The following is a 22548-nucleotide window of genomic DNA, read 5'->3' on the forward strand; positions in this document are numbered from 1 at the left end:
GGATGGAGTCAAGCCAGTTGATGTGAGTTTAGGATGTATTGTTTGTACCAAAGCTCAGATATAATGTGTTGTCTGTCTCAGGGATCAAGCAAAAAGGATTTGAGGCGTTGTTCCAAGGTGGAAAGGCGAGACTCAGGCCCAGAGGCTCTAGCTCCACAGGTGTTGTGATTGGAGTTAGGGAGCATGGTCTATATAGGTTAACGAGCAAGCCTATAGATCATGAAAAGAAGAAGGAAGAGAAGGTCCAAATTCCAGGGGTTGAAAGGGAGTCGAGTTCTAAAAGGATTTTGCAAGTTCAGAGGGAGAATGTGCAGCCCAAGAAGAGTGTGTGGTCAGTGGGGAGCAAGGGTGCTTCTACAACTAGCAAGAAGGAATCATGGAATGGCCTGAAAACATTTCAGGAGAAGAAGAAGCAAGAGGCTCCTAGTGGCAATAACATTTCTGAGGAGGGCACAATCCATGTTTCAAGGTTTGCTAGAGTTGGGCTAGTGTCACCAGCAGTGATAGTGATGACGAGTTACTTCATAGTCTTGGAGGTACGTCCCTCACTAAGAGTGTTGAAACTTGTAGCTTGGGAGGTACTCCAAGCCCTAGGGTTCAGGGTTTTGGAGGAATTGGGGCCACAAATGGCTTTGTGGGGTAAGAACCCCAGCATGTTGGCTTTGCACCCAAGCTTGTGCCAAGGTCTAAAGGAGGTTGTTAGCAGGGTTCGAAAGGCCTAAAACCAAGAGTGGGTCACCCTTGGAGCTAGCGTATGGGAGCAGCAAGTTAATGGAGGAAGCTCGCAGCTATAGGAGTGTTTTGAGGCAAGAAAATTAGGGTTGACGTGGACTAATCTCAGCTCTAACCAGGCAGTAGAACCTACAGCAAATGCACCAGCTCAAGAAGGTATGTGTTGATGTGTTGTTATTTTGTTGCTAGTGGATAGAAGGTCCAAGTTGGGCAGATTGTGATTGGGTATCTTAAGGTTGTCGGAGGGCAACAAGTAGGTGCTCAAAGTAGCCCTAGATCAATTTCCAAGAAGGACATTGTGTTGGAAATACTGAGAGGGGGGTGAATCAGTATTTATTTTCAATTGTTATTTTTACCAGTTAGATTCTTCACAATTTAATCAGAGAAATGTATAATAATGATTTTATTAAGTATAGAAAAGATTGAATACAATAAATGATGAATGTTTGTCAAGCACCAACTTGGACTTGATGAGGCTTCGACCCTATCTTAACCCAGGCTCCAACCTTGCGTTTAGGAGCACCAACTCCAAGGACGCCAATCATGTTGCCTTGTCTTATTTTAATTGAAAATGCAAAATGTACTTACTTGATTGCCATCAATGAGATCATCTTACTATGTTGTCGATTTCAATCTTCAATGTCAACTTCATTTGTCCACTTGCTTTACTTCACTTAATCCATCACTACTTGTGCCACTGCTTGTTGCTTACTGAGGTGGAGGAATCTGCTATTGTCCAAAGTTTTATCCCAGAGATCAAGGTCTCCAATGCATGCCACAGTTCTGGTCTTCAAAACATTTTATAGTTCGAACTTCAACACTGCCCAGTCCAAGAGGATATACCAACACCCACAGTCGAAGATACACTACTACCCGGTTCACAAAGGATATAATAGACAGCACTTGTCTTAGAACACCCCACAGTCCGAAGTGTCAATTGCCACAGTCTCAAACTTTGAGAGCACCCTATGCGAAAGCACCACTGCCTAGTTCACAATGCAACAATTGATACACTACCCAATCTGAGATTCTTTTATACAGTCATCGTATAGAAAGAGATGCCCAATCTAAGGTATAAAGCCACAGACCCGAGGTACAGGCCTTGCCACCAATCCGAGAGATCACTGTAATGATCCTGCAATGAGACACAGTCACAGGTCCGAAGTTCACTTTAATGAGCCACAATCACAAGTCCAAAGTTCTCTACAATGAGACACAGTCACAGATCCGAAAAGGGAATTTTGTTGCTACCTGCGGTGAGAATTACTGTGGTTCAGTGCAAGAAATCTGAGCTTTTACAAAAGGTTTGAGCCATAAAAGGACTGCACCTGATCCGAGTTATGCGTTGCTAAGTGTGGTTGCCTGTACGAGCTCCTACAGCCTTGTCTGCTTCAGATATCAAGTAAACTCGTCCTTTTTCTAACCCAAGTCTCCTATACTTTATTCCTCCAAGTTCACGAGTTGTGAGCTATAGTTATGTTTCATTGTATTTTTCACCAAATTCTTGATGAGAAAAGTCATGTCCGAGCATCCATATATATAGTGATTTTGGTGCCAATGTGAAAAGACATGACTCCTATAGGCAAGCCGACATGAGAGACTAAGTACAGGTCAACTCCATAAATAAATAATTATATTTTGTCTTAAAAAAATCGATTTCTCTCTAACCACCAAGATTTTTGAGTCGTGTGAGGGCTTGTTGGAAAGGGGAAACAATCCTCTTTCAAATGGTTTATAGTTCATTTTGAGAGGATGCCTTCAAGGTGTCCAGATTTAATTGTTTTGTTGACTATGCATGAATATTTGTGCAGACAATCCTCATCATAGTGTGTCATATCATCATGGCTCCAAGTTTTCATGTGATCCTTGGTGACTTCCATCCATGACATCATATGTCATCAAATCAATATCCATCAAGAGAGTTATATTTCATCAATGACAATTATTGACCAACAGTCTCCCTCTTTGTCATTCATGGAAATATCTCGACATCCTCTCCCCCTTTGACATCAATGGCAAATGGGGTGGCCAAGTACTCCCCCTATCAAACTGATTTCTTTGTCGTGATGCTCCCCCCTGACATCCTGTCCTACTCCTATGAAGAAAATTTAATGTGATGTAAGAGCAATAACCCCCATCTTTTGGCGAAGGTGTTCAAATGCTTCTCGTGGAAGAGGCTTTGTGAAGATATCTGCAATTTGTTCTTTTGTATTGATGTACTCCAACTTGATGTTTTATTTAGCGACCTGTTCACAGAGAAAGTGATATTTGATTGGAATATGTTTGGTCTTTGAGTGCATGATTGGATTCTTTGAGAGACTGATGGCACTAGTGTTGTCACAATAGATGGTGATTGGTTGTTTAGTTTCTATGTTGACATCCTTCAAAGCTTCCTTCATCCATAGTATCTGTGTACAACAATCTGCAGCAACTATATATTCGGCTTCAGCTGTGGAAAGAGATATAGATGATTGTTTTTCGCTAAGCCAAGATATTAGACAATCTCCCATGAACAATGCATTTCCACTGGTACTTTTTTGATCATCCACGCTTCTAGCCCAATCAGCATCGGTGTAAGTTGTCACTATAAGAGTTGTGCTTTTGGGATACCAAAGACCAAAGTCAGGAGTTCCTTTCAAGTATTTGAGAATTCTTTTCACATCCAACAAATGGGATTGCTTAAGAGCTTATTGAAATCTTCCCATCATTCCTACTGCTTGCATAATGTCGGGTCTTGTAGCAGTTAAGTATAGGAGAGCTCCAATTATTGACCTGTAAAGAGTTCCATCTACAGAGGGGGATTCAACATCTTTGCTCAATTTGCAGCCTGTGGTCATTGGTGTGCTCATAAGTGCACATTCTTCCATCCCATATCTTTTAAGCATGTCTTTAAGATATTTTGGTTGAGATATGAACATGCCTGTTGTGGTTTGAGATACTTGTAGTCCAAGGAAGTAAGATAACTCACCAATCATTGACATTTTGAACACTTTTGACATATTTTAAGCAAACTCATGGCTCATTTCATCATCAATGCTAGCAAAAATCAGATCATCAACATATACAAGAGTGACTAGTAATTTATCCTTGTCCATCTTCATGTAGAGATTACTTGTTGGCACCCCCTTTTTGAAGCCTTGTTGTTGTAGATAGTGATCCAATCTTGCGTACCAAGCTCTAAGAGCTTGTTTCAACCCATATAATGCCTTTTTCAACTTACATACAAAGTCTTTTCCTTCTGCTAGATTAAACCCTTTTGGTCGCTCCATGTAGACTTCTTCCTTGAGTTCACCATTCAGAAATGTTTATTTTACATCCATTTGATAGATTTTGAATCCTTTTGAGCAAGCAAATGCGAAAAACATCCTTATAGCTTCCATACGAGCTACTGGTGCAAAGGTTTCTTCAAAGTCGATTCCTTCAATTTGTGAATAACCTTTACAAACAAGCCTTGCCTTATTTATGATGATTTTTCCATCTTCATTCATTTTGTTTTTGAACACCCACTTGGTTCCAATTATATTTTATCTTTTGGACGAGGTACTAGCTCCCATGTCTCATTCTTCTCGATTTGAGACATTTCTTCTTCCATGGCTTCCACCCAATGAGTATCCTTGCTTGAGTAGATGTTTCTAGTTATACCATAGATAAGAGAGCAACATCATCTTTCCTTGGTGTACTTGTTATCCTTCTTCGGGTTTGTATTCCCTCATCTACATTGCCAATAATCTTCTCTTCTAGATGATGTTTTTGAAGGAATTTCACTTTTCAAGGAGTTTGAGATGGTTCTTTTTTTTCTTGATCTTTTTCCTCTTTTGCTGACTATTCTTCTTCGAATTCTTCAAGGATAGGATCTTCTTCATGGACTTCAATTTCTTTTTCTGGAAGGGCTTTGTCAATTTTTACATCAATGTTTTCTACTATTTTTCGTAGTCGATTATTGTAGCATTTGTAAGCTTTGCTTCTTGTAGAATATCCAAGGAGTATTCCTTCATCAACCCGAGAATCAAATTTTCCTGGTGAGTCATCATTGATCTTCATAAAACATTTGCTTCCAAAGATTCTGAAGTACTTAACCGAAGAAGGTCTCCCTTTCCTTAGTTCGTATGGTGTCTTGTCGTTATTTGGTCTTAGTTGAGTTCGATTCAAGGTATAAACTATTGTCCCGACTACTTCTTTCCAAAACTTGGGCTACAAATCAGTTGCTAGTAGAATTGTTCTTGCCATCTCTTGTACAGTTCGGTTTCTTCTTTCTACTACTCCATTTTGTTTGGGAGTTCTAGCAACAGAGAGCTCTCTTTTGATTCCATGCACTTTACAAAATTCATCAAATTCTTTTGAAGTAAATTCTCCTCCTCTATCTGTTCTAAGGCATTTAATCTTTGATTCTTTCTCATTTTCTACTAGAGCTTTAAAAATTTTGAAACATTCAAAAGCTTTGGATTTGAATTTTATAAAGTATACCCACATCATTCTAGTATAGTCATCAACAAATAAAGCAAAATACATTTCACCTTGTAGAGTTGGAGTTCTGGTTGGTCCACATAAATCTGCATGTATGATTTCCAAAAGTTTTGATGCAGAGACCTCCTTAGTTTTGAAATTGATTCTTGTTTGTTTTCCATGTTGACATGGTCCACAAACAACTTGATCCGACTTGATGATTTTTGGAATGTCCCTTACTGCATTTGTTTTGTTGATATTGATCAAGTTATCAAAGCTTATATGTCCCAATCGTTTGTGCCATAGCCAACTTTCATCTACTCGACTTACATAACATTTATTTTCTTGAATTTTGTTCAAAATGTATACATTATCTGGTGTTCTTATTCCTTTAGCTATAAGTTCACCTGAGGAGGAGCTCCTTATCTCACAATCTTTCGTACTAAAGACAACCTTGTGTCCTTGATCACAAAGTTGGCTCACACTCAAAAGATTGTGTTTGAGTCCTTCCACCAACAATGCATTTTGGGCTTTTCCTTTTCCATTGATGAGAGCAACAGTTCCTTTTCCAACTATCTTGGCAGATCCACTTCCAAAAGACACATTTCCATCTTTCTTGATTAAGGAGGTAAATTTCTTTCGGTCACCTGACATGTGTCTTGAACATCCACTGTCTACGAACCATTGATTTTCATCACTATGAGCACATAGGGCTAGGCCACATTTATCAATAGCGGGTTCATCCTTTTGTAGATCTTCCCTTTTGAATGGACAATTTTGTTCATCATGACCATAATCATTACATAATGAGCAACTTGGATCATACTTAGCCAAAGGATCAAAAGAGTTGTAAGTCTTGATTTGTCCTTGTTCTTTGAGGCCAAGTGGCTTTCTTTGTTGATTCTTATTTCTTGAAGCATTGTCCTTACGAGCCTTGCAATGCTTGGCTTGATGACCAAAGTTTTTACAATAAAAACAATAACCAAGAAAGATTGTTTGGTACCTGTTAGAATAGCCTTGACTTGAGGTAGTATTCTTCCTTGGAGTTGTCCTTCCTTCATTCCTTGGATTGATAAAGGTGAACTTTTGTTCTTGGTGAGATGACTTCTCTTCTTTTGGATGACTAGAAAGAATGTCAGCATAGCTTCTTTGGATTTCCTTATTCACATTCTCCTTTGTACTTGATGATTCTCCTTTGAAGCCAATCCCAGATTTGTCATATTGAGGTCTTTGAGCATTAAGGATGTTATCAAGTGTTTGAGAGCTTTGCCAACTCCTTTTAACTTGATCCAATTCTTTTCTTAGTGAAACAATTTCAGTTTCACATTTTTCGCAAATCTCTTCTTTCTCTTTTAGTTTATTGTTCAATAAATCTTCCCTCCTTTTTGCTTCCTCCTTTTCTACTTTGAGAGAAATAATATTCTTTCGTAATTTCTCATTTTCTTCAATGGCACTCATTAGTAACTCATCCACATTTCCTTCGCCTTCTTGTTCGGAGTATAGCAGCCTTATGCACAAGAATAGCTCAGCTATTTATATTGGGGATGCAACAAGTTGTTTATGCCAATCCAATAAAAGATTCATTGTTTTTCAATGTAAAAACTTATACACCTTGTGTGTGAAAAGGTAGAGAAAGATGGAGTTGAGGATAGTCATTGAACCCTTAGAAGGTCACTGAAGATGTTTCAAGAATCATGTACCTACCCAATGAACTGTAAGCAACCACGAATGACCAAAATTACGATAAAGTTTGAAACTTGGGAAGACGTAACCTTGACAAAATTGGGACAAAGAAAGCCCCATCTCACAAATATCATAGGGGCATAAGAACTCACAATGTAGACAAGTCTAAATTTAGGAAAACCAATAGATTTATGGAAAAAAATGCCATCAACTTAACCAAAAGAGAAATAAAGGACCTTCATTGTGATAGGCTCATGTGCATATACTACAACTAAATGCAATTAAAGTCAAAGAATGTCAATTGATAGTATGTTTAGCCTTGTTGGCCTATGATCAAATTAAAATAGTGTCCATGTGAATTTTAGGAAACAATGGTATCTTCTATGCTTTAGGGCAATTTTACTTCAATTTCTTTATTAGCCCGGTATCAATATTCATATTAGCAATCACATCAACATGATAGTAAAAGCATATATAACACGAACATAAGCAGCAAAAGGCAAGCCAAGACAAGAGAACACAAGATGTGGCACCAGCCAAGGACAAACCCCAATGTGGGGAAACCCTTGATCAAATCTTTTTTGAGTCTTCAATAGTTCAGTAGAGAGAGATAGTACAATTTACAAATCTGATAATTTATAATAGCAACAAAAGAGCCCTAACCAAAAACGTCAATGCTGGTCAACAGGGCAGATTTGACCCTCAGAAAATCAGTCAACTTCAGCCTCCAAACAACAAGATAAAACAGCCCTCAAAACGATGAAATTCAGCCCAATCAACGTCTGGTCAAACAGCCCACCTGCGGTCAACCCTAGCTACAATCAACGTTGGTCAATAGTCAACATTTAGCCTCGATTTTTGTGCCCAAAAATGTGGCCTGTACAAACAAAGATAGCCCTCACAAAAACGCAATCAAAGGAGGTCAACGCTTGGTCAAACTATCCAAAAATTCAGTCTTCTAAGATTTTGCTCTCCTAAAATTTCAGCGTCCTGAAATTTCGGACATGTGGAGAGAGAGAAGCCCAGAAATCCATACCCAATTAATGAGGAGAGAGAGAGAGAGAGAGTGTGAAGATGAATGTGTCCAAATGAGGCTAAGTCACCTTCTATTTATATGCAACATTGAGGATGAATAGACATGATTGTTAGGCTTCTGAGCCTACATAAGTTTGTTGGCCAACCTTGACAATTTGACCATAATCAAAATAAATTCATAACTTCATTTGTACATGTCAAAATCGGATATCTTTAGATCAATCCTACACCTCTCGGAGAGAGGAATCCAAGAAAAATATAAGATATCATAAATAAGATGACCCACGTGGAGTTTGGCCCTAGTTGCCAATTTTAACACTCCCTCTCAAATAGGGAGAACTCCATCTGCTAATCCATCTGCCAATCTGTAATATCTCTGCCATCAATGCACTGCTCTGCTCTACTCTGTTGAACTATGAAGAAGAAGTGATTGAGAATGTATCATACCATTCTCTACTGACCCGAAGTCAATCCCAATCAAAGGAGAGTGTGTCAGACCACTCTTACTGACCCGAAGTCAGTTCCAATCAAAAGAGACTGTCTCATACCACTCTTACTGACCCGAAGTCAGTTCCAATTGATCGATAATCCTAGCATAGGGAGTACGATAGTACACAATGCGTCCATCGGTAGTACTATGGTCCCTATCCGCATTTCCCTACTCATTAGCCAAATGAGAGGAACTTCCCATGAGTCCCAAACTGCATGGGTAGGATGTCTCAGCAAGAGAAGGATGAACCACTCATATTGCCTACATGTCGCCAAGAGGTATCGCAGGGGAAGGCCGAACCACTCACCTGTACACAACAAACCACTAGGGGAAGGCTAAACCACTCACCCTATGGTTTCTCATCGCTCCAAGAAGTACCCCAAGCCCCCCAGAGCTCCCAGAGCTCAATGTCCATCTCATACTGCACCCTCATAAGAGGGTCTCTCCACGACTCCAAGTCGTTCTCAGAAGGCCAAGAACTTGACCTTCCCCAGGGGCTTTGTCAAAATATCAGCGACCTGCTCATCAGTCCCAATGTGATGGAGCCTTATTGCTCCTCGTTGTACCATATCTCGGATAAAGTGGTACCTGATATCTATATGCTTGGAGCGATCATGAAACACAGGATTCTCTGATAATCGGATCCCACTCTAGTTGTCGCAGAGGATCACAATGTTATCCAACACATGTCGAAACAACTCACAAAAGAGCTTACTCAACCAAACAGCTTCACAAGAGGCCATACTAGCAGCTATGTATTCGGCCTCGACGGTGCTCAAGGCAACCGATTTCTGCTTCCTGCTCATCCAGGATATCAAAGCAGAACCCAAAGAAAAACAACATCCAAAAGTGCTCTTGCGATCCACCACACTACCAACCCAATCAGCATCAAAATAACCATGTAGCCTCACATCTCCAGCAATGTATCTCAGTCCATGAGTGATTGTGCCTCGAAGATATCTCAGAAGATTCTTGGCACCAATCCAATGTATATGATGAGGCTCAACCATATATTGGCTCAATGTGTTAACTGCAAGGCATATGTCTGAACGAGAGTTCACCAAGAACATCAATGCTCCTATGAGTTGACGATACTCGGAAGCATTTCCCAATTCAGGTCCAACAGCACTACCACATAACTTCTTAAAGTTAAGTTCCATCGAAGTAGTCACAGGCTTGTAGTCCACCATCCCAAATCTTTCCAATATCTTCACAACATATTTTCCTTGAGAGAGGAAAATTTCACCTAGCTTTTGCCAAACCTCCAACCCTAGGAAATAGTGCATCGGTCCTAGGTCCTTCATCTCAAATTGAGAAGCCAACTCCTTCTTACATTTGTGAATGACAGGGCCTACACTTCCATCAGCTCCATGCTTGATTTTGTAGAGGCACTTAGAGGTGACAACCGATTTGTCCTGGGGTCTAGGGACCACATCCCAAACATCATTTTTCATAATTGACTCGTATTCTTCATTCATAGCATCCTTCCATACTTGATGCTTCACGGCTTCTTCGAATGATGAAGGCTTATTTTGAATGATAGTGCTCATGGTGGTCAAATACCCTTGATACCTGTTCGACTTCTTGCTTTCACAGAAAGTCCCCCTTGGCACAATGTGTCTCTCGGCATCTTCGAGAGTCTCCCTAAGCCATGAGGGTCTCCTTTTTGAGGAGGGCTCATGAGGAGGATCAATAGGATCCATAGGTTCATCAACATCATCCATTGTTTTGTCTTCTTTTGCACCCTGATTTCCGGTGTCAACTTCTTCTTAGGATAGGAAGGTTGTTGGTCTTCCTGAGCGCGATATCTTCGTCGAAGGTGACATCATGACTTATCTCAACTTCCTTTTGATCAGCCACATAAATTCTATATCCCTTAGAATTTTCACTATAGCCCACAAAGATTCCTTTCTTCCCAGATGCACCCAATTTGCTTCTTTTCTCTTTCGGCACATGAAAATATATGGGACTTCCAAAAATTCTAAAATGAGAGACATCGGGTTTCTTACCAGTGAACATTTCTTCGAGAGCCTTGGAGTCCAATGCTTGATGAGGGCATCGGTTTTGAACATACACAGCAGTATTTGCAGCTTCAGCCCATAGGAAATTCGGGAGGCCTTGATCATGAAGTATGGCGTTGTAGTCTCCCTCTTAATGCCAGCTTCCCTGAAATAATCTTGGAATTCATTGGATTCGAACTCAATCCCATTATTAGTCCTCAATATCTTGATTTTCTTCTCGAATTGATTTTCAATAAAGGCTTTAAAGTGTCGGAACCAGGTGAACACTTCATCCTTCTTCTTCAAGAAGTAGATCCAGGTCTTGCGAGAATAATCATCCGTAAAGGTGAGATAATATAAGTATCCTCCCAAAGAGTTTACAGGCATCATACCAAATACGTCAGAGTGGATCAATTGCAATATATTTGTGGTTTTGTTATTACTTGAGGGGAATGGTCCCCTTGTAAGTTTTCCTTCGGCACATCCCAAACATACACCATCATGCTCTACTTTGAACTCGGGCATACCTGTCACCATCTGTCTCACATCAGGTAGGGCCTTGAAGATGGGCAAACATCTGGTGCCATAGTTCAGATTGTATAGATGTGTCGCAAGACATGGCTCCCAATGGACTTCCTCCAACTTGATACAAAGTGTCAACCCTGAACCCAAGAGTAAAAGCATCTTTAAAATCTTCTTTCCAAACACGTACCTTTCCATCGATGAATGCCACCTTGAATCCTTTGTCCTCCATGGCTGAAATGGACACCGGGTTCTTCTTGAGATCAGGTACATATAGTACTTCTTGCAAATGAATAGTGTTACCTTGATTCAATTGAAGGGTAACATTCCCTACTCCCTTCACGGAATATGTGGCATCGTCTCCAAGGATGATCTCCAAGTTTGTCTCATTTTCTATCAAATTAGAGAGGGCTTCCTTGTATTCGGTGAAGTACCTTGAGGCACCACTATCAATCAGCCAATTTCCCAAAGTGTCTGGAGGAGAGGCAATGGAGAGGGTCGACATAAGATAGTACTCTTTTTGCTTATTGTTAACAGCATTTGATTCTTCATACCTGGAGTTCCTTGATTTCTTGGAGGGTCGACCATTTCCTTGATGTCCCACATTCCTTTTTCCTTTGCCATTGGACCTACCATTCATTTGATCGTTGTTGTTAAAGTTGCCCTTGGAATGATTGTGATCATCATCATGCGATGTATCCCTTCTATTTGGACACCGCCTTGCATAATGGCCAAACTTATTGCAAACAAAGCACCTGCCCTTCCTTCCTCTCTTAGATCCAGGCTTTCCATGGAAATGACCTTTAGACCCTGCATCATTTCTCCTTTTGGCATGAGCGGAGAATGCAGTGGGGTTGTTTCTATTAGAAGGCATTTTTTGCTCCACCATTCTTGTTTCTTCTTGAATGCATCTCCACATCAATTCTTCAAACCCTGGAATTCGATCATTATTGAGGACGATGTTTCTAAATACATTACCACTCAGGTGGGAGTCCTCTAAGGGTGGTGAGAGTAAGTTCCCTGTCGGGAATGACTTCTCCAATCGAGAGTAGATCATTCTTGATCTCAGTAATCCTCAAGAAATAGGATTGAATATCCTCGTCCTTGCCCTTCAACTTATTCTTGAGAAATAGAATTTGATTAGCATTAATAACCTTGAACATGTCGACCAACCTGTCGTAGATCTCCTTGGAGGTCTTCAATTCGGAGATGTAGGCCACCAGATGCTTGTCAATGGAATCCCTGATAATCTTCTTTGCTTTAACTTCAGCCCTATTGTACTTGGTCTTTGTAGCAGTCGGTGCATTTGAGGAAGGTTCAAGGATTTTACCCTGCACATAGTCCATCGCTTCTTTTTCTTCCAAGGTCAAATCAAGGGACATCTTCCATCCATGATAGTCAGATTTATCACGGAGCTTGTCTTCAGCCGGGAAGTAGGATGAGGAACCCATTGAACCTTGAGTCCCTGTCCAACTGTCTTTCGTGATTGCTCTTTCACTCCTGCTTGGGCTTTGCCTTCACCTCAACGCTGATACCATGTGAATTTTAGGCAACAATGGTATGTTCTATGCTTTAGAGCAATTTTAGTTCAATTTCTTTATTAGCCCAATATCAATATTCAGATTAGCAATCACATCAACATGATAGTAAAATGTAGATAGAACATAAACATAAACAGTAGAAGACAAGCCAAGACAAGAGGACACAAGATGTGGCACCAGCCAAGGACAAACCCCAATGTGGGGAAACCCTTGATCAAATCTTATTTTAGTCTTCAATAGTTCAACAGAGAGAGATAGTACAATTTACAAATCTGATAATTTATAACAGTAGCAAAAGAGCCCTAACCAAAAAAGTCATGTTGGTCAGCGGAGCAGATATGACCCTCAGCAAATCGATCAACTTCGGCCTCCAAACAGCAAGATAAAACAGTCCTCAAAACAGTGAAATTCAGCACAGTAAAAGTATGGTCAAATAGCGCACCTGCAAACAGCCCTAGTTGCAGTGAACAATCAACATTTAGCCTCGATTTTTGTGCCCATAAATGTGGCCTACCCAAACAAATATGGCCCTCACAAAAACACATTCAAAGGAGGTCAACGCATGCTAGTCAATGCTTGGTCAAACTGTCCAAAAATTCAATCTCCTGAAATTTCGACCTCCTGAAATTTCGCTCTCTTGAAATTTCGAACGTGTGGAGAGAGAGAGGCCCAAAAATCCGTACCCAATCAATGAGGAAAGAGAGAGAGAGAAGTGTGAAGATGAGTGTGTCCAAATGAGGCTAAGTCACCTTCTATTTATATGCAATGTTGAGGATGAATAGACGTGACTATTGGGCTTCTGAGCCTATATAATTTTGTTGGTCGACCTTAATAATTTGACCATAATCAAAATAAATTCATAACTTCATTTGTACATGGCAAAATCAGATGATATTTAGATCAATCTTACACCTCTCGAAGAGAGAAATCCAAGAAAAATATCAGTTGTCATAAATAAGATGACCCATGTGGAGTTTGGCCCTAGTTGCCAATTTTAACAGTCCAACTACTTGTAAACAACAAAGAAGATATTTTGCATTACTAAAACTTCAATAAAGCATATTGTTTTTTAGAAGAGGTTATTTCTATTTCATTAACTATTGTATTCTATAATAAGTACCATGACTAGAAGAATTACATCTTATTATGGTGGGCAAAAGCAAGTTGTACTTTACAACTTTAATATGAAGACCTATAAACCATAATTGATGTCATAAGAATGTTCCAATAGTTATTTCAATTGACTGGTCACAACAAGGCAAGCGCACCCTTCCTCGATATGGGACTCTTACAATGAAGCATAGCCAACTTACAATATTCAACAAAGAATCCTTCAACTAAGAAGTCATGGGTGTGGAGTATTTATTTATATTCCACCCAAACTTGGATATAGCGCTGTTACCACAAAATCTAGCAGGTCCTAAGGAGGGAAAGCCTATAGGACAAAGAGCTAGACTAGGTGATAACAATGGGACAATGGCCCACTGTCACCTCAACCAATGTCCCCTGCTCTTTATGGACTTTCATCGATGGGAGTCCTAGTGGGATGATAATCACCTTTTGATAGATGTTCTAAGGTTTATGGTGCTAAGTGATGAAGTAGGACCTCTCAAGAGAGGCTCTATGTGATAATATGACACTTCTAAAGGAACTTTACTCCCTCTAAGAGACCTAGAAAGCACTTGTGCAAGACCTAGGGTTTTATGAATTATCATGGACAAAGGTACTCCCAAGATCAAGACAAGGAGAAAGGGCTTCTTATGATTTACTCCACCGAGTACTATGCTCATACAACCCTCAAAAAAGTTCCTAAGCCAAGGAAATACAAGCTAGGGTTTCCCTCTTAGGGCACACCTAAGGCAAGAGAATTTATGGATGGAAACTTAAGGCATGCTTGCCAAACTTTAAGGTCTTATAGATAGGACCCCAGGCTTGGTGTACGTGCTCCCATAATCCACCAATTCTTCCTCAAATGCAATTCACACTATGCCCTAGCCTAGCCATCCTATTCAAGGGGACCAAAATTTAGAAGAGAAAAATTGTGGAGAAGGTTTGAAGTTGATCACCAAAGGCTTGGACCAATGCATTGTCCTTTGGGAACGTGGAATCCTAAATGCTTTAGATTAGCCAAATTTGTCCTTAAGGATGTCAAGAATTGATGCCCTAGGTACCAACCTTCAACAATTACCTACTCAACAATTATGGATTTTTATCGAGAAAAACAATATTTTCACCACTAGGAACATTCATCACATGTCATACTATGAGTAACATATGCAATTGCCAACCAAATAGCTTTCAAAAATTAATCTTCAACAATTAGGGCACAATATAGCATTAATCTAGTTGCAACAATTCCATACATTAGACATTATTTCAAGAGTAAACTTCAACAAAAAGCACTTACAAGATGACAACGTGATATATCCATCCACAATTCAAGAGATAGCTCCAAAGAAGATCAAAATTCAGCTCCAAATATCGAAATGCATCCAAGATCATCCAATAGCCAATCCAAGAATAAGTGCAAATTTGCCAAGAAGGCCAAAATTCCCAAGTGTGATGATGATCCACTACAAATGAAGTTCTATTTATATGAGTCCTACTAGGTCAAATTATTAGCCTAAGCCCCTCAACATTATTAAAAAAGGGAAAGGTACATCCCTTGGTCACAAGTCGACCAAGTAGCTTTACAAAATTATGAATTAGCCATCCAAATGCAAGCCGAAATGATGACATCATGCTCATGTAGGGTCATTGGAGGGCCACGTTGAGTCCTCTTTGTGCCAAAACATGTGAGAGGGCTCCATAAATCTCAAACAATGGGATGACCCCTTAGTCTCCATGTAAGTCATCATGTGGGGCCCCAATTTGTGTTTGGGGCACAAGAACATGTCTCATGGGTTTCCTGATGATAGAATAGCCTGTAATGCTCCAATACTAAGGGCTCTAGCAATGGTGTTTTCCCTGCCATGTCTCAAGGGGTGAGACAAACCTCCTCTAGGCCTTAAATCAATGGCCAAATCACGTGATGCATGCTAGGTCGTCCAAGGCACGCTAGTCCAAGTGCATCATCTCATGAATAGTGTGGGGAAATGAGCAAATTGTTGAGGGTGTTGAAGGTACCCATTGCATGAAATGATGCTCTGCACATGATGGGAGTTCTATGGCTCTCAACGCTTCCCCTGGGGTGTCAATATGATCCTCTAGTGGACATGGGCCCCAATTAAGTTGCCCAACCCATGATGAAACCACCTGCCAATCACAATTAATGTCCAATATTGCATCCTCACCATCGGGTACAATAATTTATTATTGCATCTAAGTGAACCAAGCTTGTTAATCAAGGGCACATTGAAACTTCATATTGGGCTTCCCTTCCAAATTTGGGGTTTTAATCTTGTAATAGTGTTACCTCCCTAGGTAGGAGTGGCTAATAAACAACTCTATTAGGTGTTCCCAGCCCCTAAGGGGAAAGACAGGTCCTTAGTACACCCTTCAATTGATAAGTGGCATGTGAATTATGATGAAACGGATGGGGTTACAGGGGTCTCAAGTTCAAATGCCATGAGTACAAGGATAGCAATAATGAGGGATGTCCACATATTAGGTGTATAAATGTAGGAGGGAGCAATTGTGGATACATGAGTTACCTCAGCCTTTAATTTTCCACCCCTCTTTATTTGCCTTTTGCCATTTTCTTGATTTTTTTTTGTATTACTGCTCGAGGCTCCAAGAAATTAGAGCATGTTGTGTATGATGTGAAGTAGTTACTACCCCATTAAGGTGGGGCAGTTCATCGCCCACCAGGGGTTGGGATGTGTATGGGTTCCATAATGATGTGGGGGCACTCATGGGACCCTAGGAATGAGGGTGATGGCCATGATAAGGGGTAGATCTCATGTTTGGTTTTTTCCCACATCCTATATTAAATGTCTCGGCCATCTTTTGCATTTTATAATGTTCTTTCTTTTGCTTCTTGCTTGTGGCCATGATATGCTTTTAACGTTCTTTTAGCTGCATCAACCTCCGGGGCAACATTTCCAAGCCCAACCCAGTTATGCGGACAAAGGGGAGGGACAAGGCCAATGCCTTGTGGACCCAGAGAAGGAAAGTGATGAAATATGGCTTGTCATGAGAAGAGGGAAGTGAAAGTGTGGAATGGGAGAATGCAACCACGCTACCAAAATTAGGGTTTCCCAAGTAATGCTCTTCCTGAAACCATAGGTCAATAGGGGTGATCCCATGGGACTAGGATTGAGAATTAACCCCCCCCATTGAAGGTGAGGGAACAAAACCACAGTCAAAGCCCTTTCTTCTTCCAAGTCACCAAATAATCCATGCCCAAGATGCCCAAGAAAAACAAGCATAAGCACCCATTTGCACAATGAAACACATACATTTTGGGTTTGATTGCCCCCCTTCTAACATATGCTTTCGACAGATGGGCGAGAGGGCATATGACTGATCAAGGGCTACACTAGTGGCTATCAAGGGCTATTGGTTGTCGGCTGAAGAGATAACTAGGAGAAAATTTCTCTTATGGGGTCACCCACTTTTGGTGGGTAACAAGCCCCAACCACTTGGAATGCCCTATTTACACAGCAAGGCAATTTACATGGGGCATAACATGTCTCTCGTGGATTTGGACCTTGGCAATAGCAATATGACTCCACAAGCTTAACCATCAAATCAAGAACCCATTAACTTGAATGGTCGTGTAGCTTCCATCATGGTAACAAAATATACATGCCAACTTAACAAAAAGAGAAACAAAGGATTTGCATTGAGATAGGTTCATGTGAACGGACTATGGATAAATGCAATTCACTTAGTAATAAATTCATTAAAGGAAAGAGAACTAAAGGACCTACATCATGATGGTTTCGTGCACATGTATTGCAATCAAATACAATTAAAGTCAAAAAATGCCCATTACAATGCATTGGACCTCATTGGCTTATAATATGATTAGACGAAGAAGCTATTATATAATATTCAAATTTCATTAGAGCTCACTGCGTTTTATAAGATATTATTTTTATTTTAGTCATTGGGTGGCCTATAATGTGTACGTGACCAAAAGAATTTTGTGTTTCCAAAGGATGTGTAACCCTAGGAGACATATCCCTATGCCTCCCAATCCCAAAGATGTGTCCTCATCCCAAAGATGCATCTCCCCATCCCAAGGGTTGCCTGTCCCAATCTCAAAGGATGCGGAATCCCAATCTTAGGGGATGTATTCCACATTCGGGTGCAAGGTGCCTTCAACTAAACTTGAGGGGTGCTCTATCAAAACAATCTAAAATCATGATTGTATGGTTTAATCCCATGCTTAGTACTCTCATTTTCAAGGTCTGATCTAGGATCTAAATTAAGTCCAAATTTGCATTTTCTACTATGTGTGATCTATTATAAGAACCTTTCCAAGAACTTATCCATAGAGTCTAACCAACATATAACATGCCCAATCTATTACAAGAATCTTTCCAAGAAGTTATCCATAGACTCTAACCAACATATAACATGGCCAACTAGTTAATATGGAGGTTTAATCTAGATTCTAGACATTTTATGTCGAGTGGCCATAAAAAGGTCAGATCCTAACAACCTATTACAGTGATCCACCCTATGTGTCTAGTGCCAAAATATAGATTGTGCACCTACTAACCTTCTTTAAGATTCACCTAGTGCCAAAACACAGACTATACAACTAATATTCCTCAAGATTCCTACTTCCCATAACCATGTACCCTTCCCTTGAGTTTCCTTTGAGTTTCGGCATAGCCATATAAATTGTAGAGTGTTTAGTGGTATAAAGTTTGCTTTTATAACTCATGTCACAGGTTCCAGCGCCTTTAGTTTTCACTATTTTGCCTAACTTTGTGCACACACCTCCCTCATACCCTACTGTACCCTGATTTCAAACTTTGGCATCCCCGCACCCCCACACACAAATCCTAGCTATTTAGGATACAAAGAATGCTATACCATATAACTGTGATTTGACGACCTATAAACCAAAATTGGTGACATAAGAACATTCCAACAACTAATTCAGTTGATCATTCTTTGAAATGCCTTGTAATTTCCATAATGGTAACAAAATAATAAATATATATTATTCATTTGATCTGCTCTCCTCACCACATGTGCATCTTCTATATTTCTTGACTTTTGTGTGGATAGGGAGTAACTTGTAAGAAACAGCAACGGTCTATATAAAAGAAAAAAGTTCTGAACATACCAGTAAGCACAGTATTGAGCAAAAGAACCCCCTGTCAAAAGAGACAAACTACATGTCATGGGCTAGTCCTTCAACGTAATCTACCTGTTTGTATTGAGTACTGCAAAAGACAATCCTATTTCTCATGTGAAGAAATGGCATGCAAAGGAGAGAAAACAAATTTCTACATTCAAGCAAAATGGAGCATATCTAAACGCACATCTGCAATGCAGTAATTCAAAATCTCAAGGATTGGCAAAAACTATTTTGACATAAGAGTTGATGATAATACCAGATATTAAAGCTCACAATTCTACATAAAAGATAAAAATATAAGAATTTGAACAGTTTACAAATCCCTCTCTTGAGAGGTAGCCTCAGAAAATCATCCTAACACGTGAATTAAAAATAAAGACTTGAAAAGAAATCAAACCATCTACACATACTTGTATGGCCCATCTTTCCAAGTTTCCATGTGTAGGAAGAGGGCAGCCCACGTCCTGTTGAATCTCCTTGAATATATTTACTAGGCTTGAAGGCATCTTTATACCCTTTGGAACTGAGAAACAAAGACCCATCGCTTGGCCTGGACCATGGTAAGGATCCTGAAACAGCCAAAAAAAGAAAATTGCTATAGACTATTACAATAATAATGGACAGTGATTGGACGCTCTATTTCCAAGCCAGCACAGACTCTCATTGATGTTGGGGAATACACTGGACATGCCATTGGCAGCTCTTTAAGAATAAAATTTTGCAGTCGCTGATAGCAGATACTAACCAGCAAGCATTACACTAAACCTACTTTATAAATGACAAGCATACAAAAGAATCTCTTAGTAAGCAGCTTTTTTCAGCCAAGTGCACACCTGTCAGGAATTTCATTTAAAGACTAAAATATCTCTAGTAGAAGAGAGATGGATATAAAACATACTTGACCGATGATGACAACCTTAACTTTGTCAAATGGGCATATGTTCAAAGCATTGAATATTAAAGCAGGAGGGGGATAGATGTGAATCCTTCCTCTAGCTTCTTGTGTCACGAACTCTGAAAGCTTTTCCATGTAAGGCTTTTGAAGCTCGCCAGGAAGTGCATCCAACCAAGTCCGTTCAACAAGAAGGTCTTCTAGCTTTGGAAGAGGCATGCCTTTTTCTGAAATCCACAACAAAAATTCCACGACGGTAAGCTTAAGCTCGAGAGAGTAATAAGAAATGGATTTCCATTTAGGCTTAAGCTCCAGAGAGTGATAAGAAATAGATTTGCATTTAGAGAATATGCTGTGCATGAAAGTGAAATAACTCAAAAGGATGTGACATCTTAAGCAATGGCTTTCAAATGCCACCCAAAAAACCAATGGGAAAAAAAACCCACCTTGTCTCCATAAAGATTTAATGCGTGTGTGGGGAGAATATTAAAAGATAGAATTTTATTGCATTCATTAATATGATATCAATACAGATTTTTGAGATTAGGGCGTATGGCCTCTCCGTCTGTGACCAAACTATGCCAAAGACTGGTTCATGAAACATGGAAAGCACATTACAACTTGGCAGATTATGGTTGATCCCTTTTGTCCGTGAGCAGAACTGCAGTTAGTATTATTGGTGCTGATTGATTTCACCCTCAAGTTGGCTGAGGGGCATATGTAGCACATGGCAGCCGTTTGTGCCTTGGTAGTGTCATTTTGGTAAATTCAGGGCAAGCTCAACACTTAATCAGACCCCAATAAGATATAAAATGGGAAAGTGGACCCTTCTTAGCGTGTATATTACCATGGCTTATCGTATTCCCCCAACTTGAAGCTGATTTTCCAAATCCAGTGAAATCACGTTTACAACAAGGAATGTTGAATATCTCGAAATTAACAAGGATATATTTGAGCACAAAGGATCATACTTGCTCCCTGGTTAAAGGAGCATATGAATTTGCTCATTTTGATAAATAAAAAAATCTCAAGATTTGTAATTTTATCTTTAAATTCTATTATACTCGTAATTCCTATCTCTATCTTCTTAAAAACAACAGCACGCTAGCATCTTCTCGAAATAGAAAATCTAAATAACCTTTCTTTCTTGTAAGAGATGCTTCATTGTTGCACAGGAAGAAAAATGTATGACCAAGCCACTTTTTAAAGCATCACCACCCATAGAGTCAACCATCATACATTGTCAACAGCCCAGAAAGGATCAGAAATTTGTTTTGTTAGGAATCCACAATTGAGAATATGTGTTCCGCCAAAATCAACCACGACTTGCCCTGACCAAACCACCGGGGGCAGGGGAACCTTCCCTGGATTGGGAGCTCTGCTAGATGGCGTAACAAGCCACCGTTCTCACCATTGAACCAATATCCCATTGGCAATAAAATTAAGTGATAAAAAGTCTTCCAAGAAAACATTTTATGAGCATAGAATATTGGCAGCAAGGGTGCAAGCTAACTGACATATAGCGAGGTTAATGGTGTTTTCAACATGACTACAACCATCCCTCCTTGGTAGATTTGAAAGAGCTCTCAAATAGTTTTGAGGTATGAATATGATATCATTAGTGCAACAAATTCAAACAACCACTAACTTGCATGTCCATTCTAAGCATTTTTAAATTGTATCAAGCACATTTAAAGAAATAACCTCAATTTACCTCTAGATTCTGCAACTTTCTCTTCGCAAATCTTCTGAACGAGCTTAGCTTTGGCTATTGCCTTATTAGTTTCCATGCGCATAGTTTGTTGAGGACTTAGCTGTATTTGGGCATCCTTCTTCACCTCCCCATTGACATTGTCTTCACAATTACTAGAAAAACCCTCGTGGGTACACGTCTTCGAAGGTGATACTTCATGGTCCGTCTTTGAATCAACCTCCAGTCCAGAGACCTTCAATATTTGCTCTGAATGCATCTTCCATCCATCGGAATGGATTCCGTTCCCCACATTAGTTATCGCTGAGTCAAATCCAGTGTTGGCAGATTGTGATGGGGAAGAAGAAGAACCGATCCAGACTGCGTTCCCACCAGAATCCACTGTTCTGAGCCTCTTGCTATCACGTACAGCACTCGTGTTGGTTCTGGAAGGCAGCATTCTGCAAAATTGTGCAAAGACTAAATTAACATCAGAATTATAGTAATCCTTGTGGCGGATAATCACTGAAATCAAGTAGAAATTTACGTTTTGTAGCGGAGGATTCGCGTAGCGATGAACGGGAGATTGAATTGAATAGATATTCCGCCGGAAATAGACATAGCTTCTTCACCGATGGAGGGAGGGAAGGCAGGCATGAAGTGGGAGAGGAATTGGCGCGAAGGAGCTTTTGCACAAATCCCATGAGTTACATAAACCCTTGGTAAACCCACGAAAGAACGAACCTATGTTGCACTTTTAACGTTAAAATTGGTGAGTATGATAGGGTTATGGAGTTAAAAATGTAAAAGTAGGTTGTTTTTTTGGTTAAGAGTTTGTTTTTTTTAAGATAATTTAATGATCCAAGATTTATAGTAGAAATGAAAGTTTGCTCTATTAAATAAAATGTTCAAAATGTTTATATTCAAAAGGACTTTATCTTTATATTTCTTACATGTATAAATTTGGACAAATTGTTCACATGGTAAAACATAAAAATATTGCATGACTAAACTAGGGTATGAGCCTCATTACAATTGGTTGAGCTACTTGAAGGAACTTTTTTCTTCTTTACTATTGTTGTTCATGCCTCCTTTGCCTTTGATAAGGTCATTTCCATGCCTTCCATTTTTTATTAGCCTTACACTCGGGGGGGTTAATTTCTCTTGTATCTCATCTTATTCAACCTTCTAGAATATACCTCCTTGATGTATCAATCTATGCATAGATGAAGAGCCCTCCTTTGTAGGAGGATTTCTA

General features: G+C 39.8%; 1 protein-coding gene across 1 annotated transcript in view; it reads right to left on the reverse strand.

Annotated features, from left to right (window-relative positions):
- Positions 1-22027, reverse strand: part of LOC149203313 (uncharacterized) — an 80531-nt gene extending 58504 nt beyond the window's left edge. Inside the window, exons 1-5 of the mRNA XM_089403388.1 lie at positions 21838-22027; positions 21315-21751; positions 19607-19827; positions 19119-19277; positions 18694-18724 (exon numbers count right to left, since the gene is read on the reverse strand). Coding sequence (XP_089259514.1) covers positions 18694-18724; positions 19119-19277; positions 19607-19827; positions 21315-21751; positions 21838-21947 — 958 coding nt within the window. The 5' untranslated portion in view covers positions 21948-22027. The remainder of the gene's footprint in view (positions 1-18693; positions 18725-19118; positions 19278-19606; positions 19828-21314; positions 21752-21837) is intronic.
- Between the last annotated feature and the right edge of the window lie 521 nt (positions 22028-22548).

Source organism: Pinus tabuliformis, chromosome 2_1 (genome assembly GCF_031772625.1).
Source record: "Pinus tabuliformis cultivar Carrire ecotype Pingquan chromosome 2_1, CPIR1, whole genome shotgun sequence".
Taxonomy (NCBI): domain Eukaryota; kingdom Viridiplantae; phylum Streptophyta; class Pinopsida; order Pinales; family Pinaceae; genus Pinus; species Pinus tabuliformis.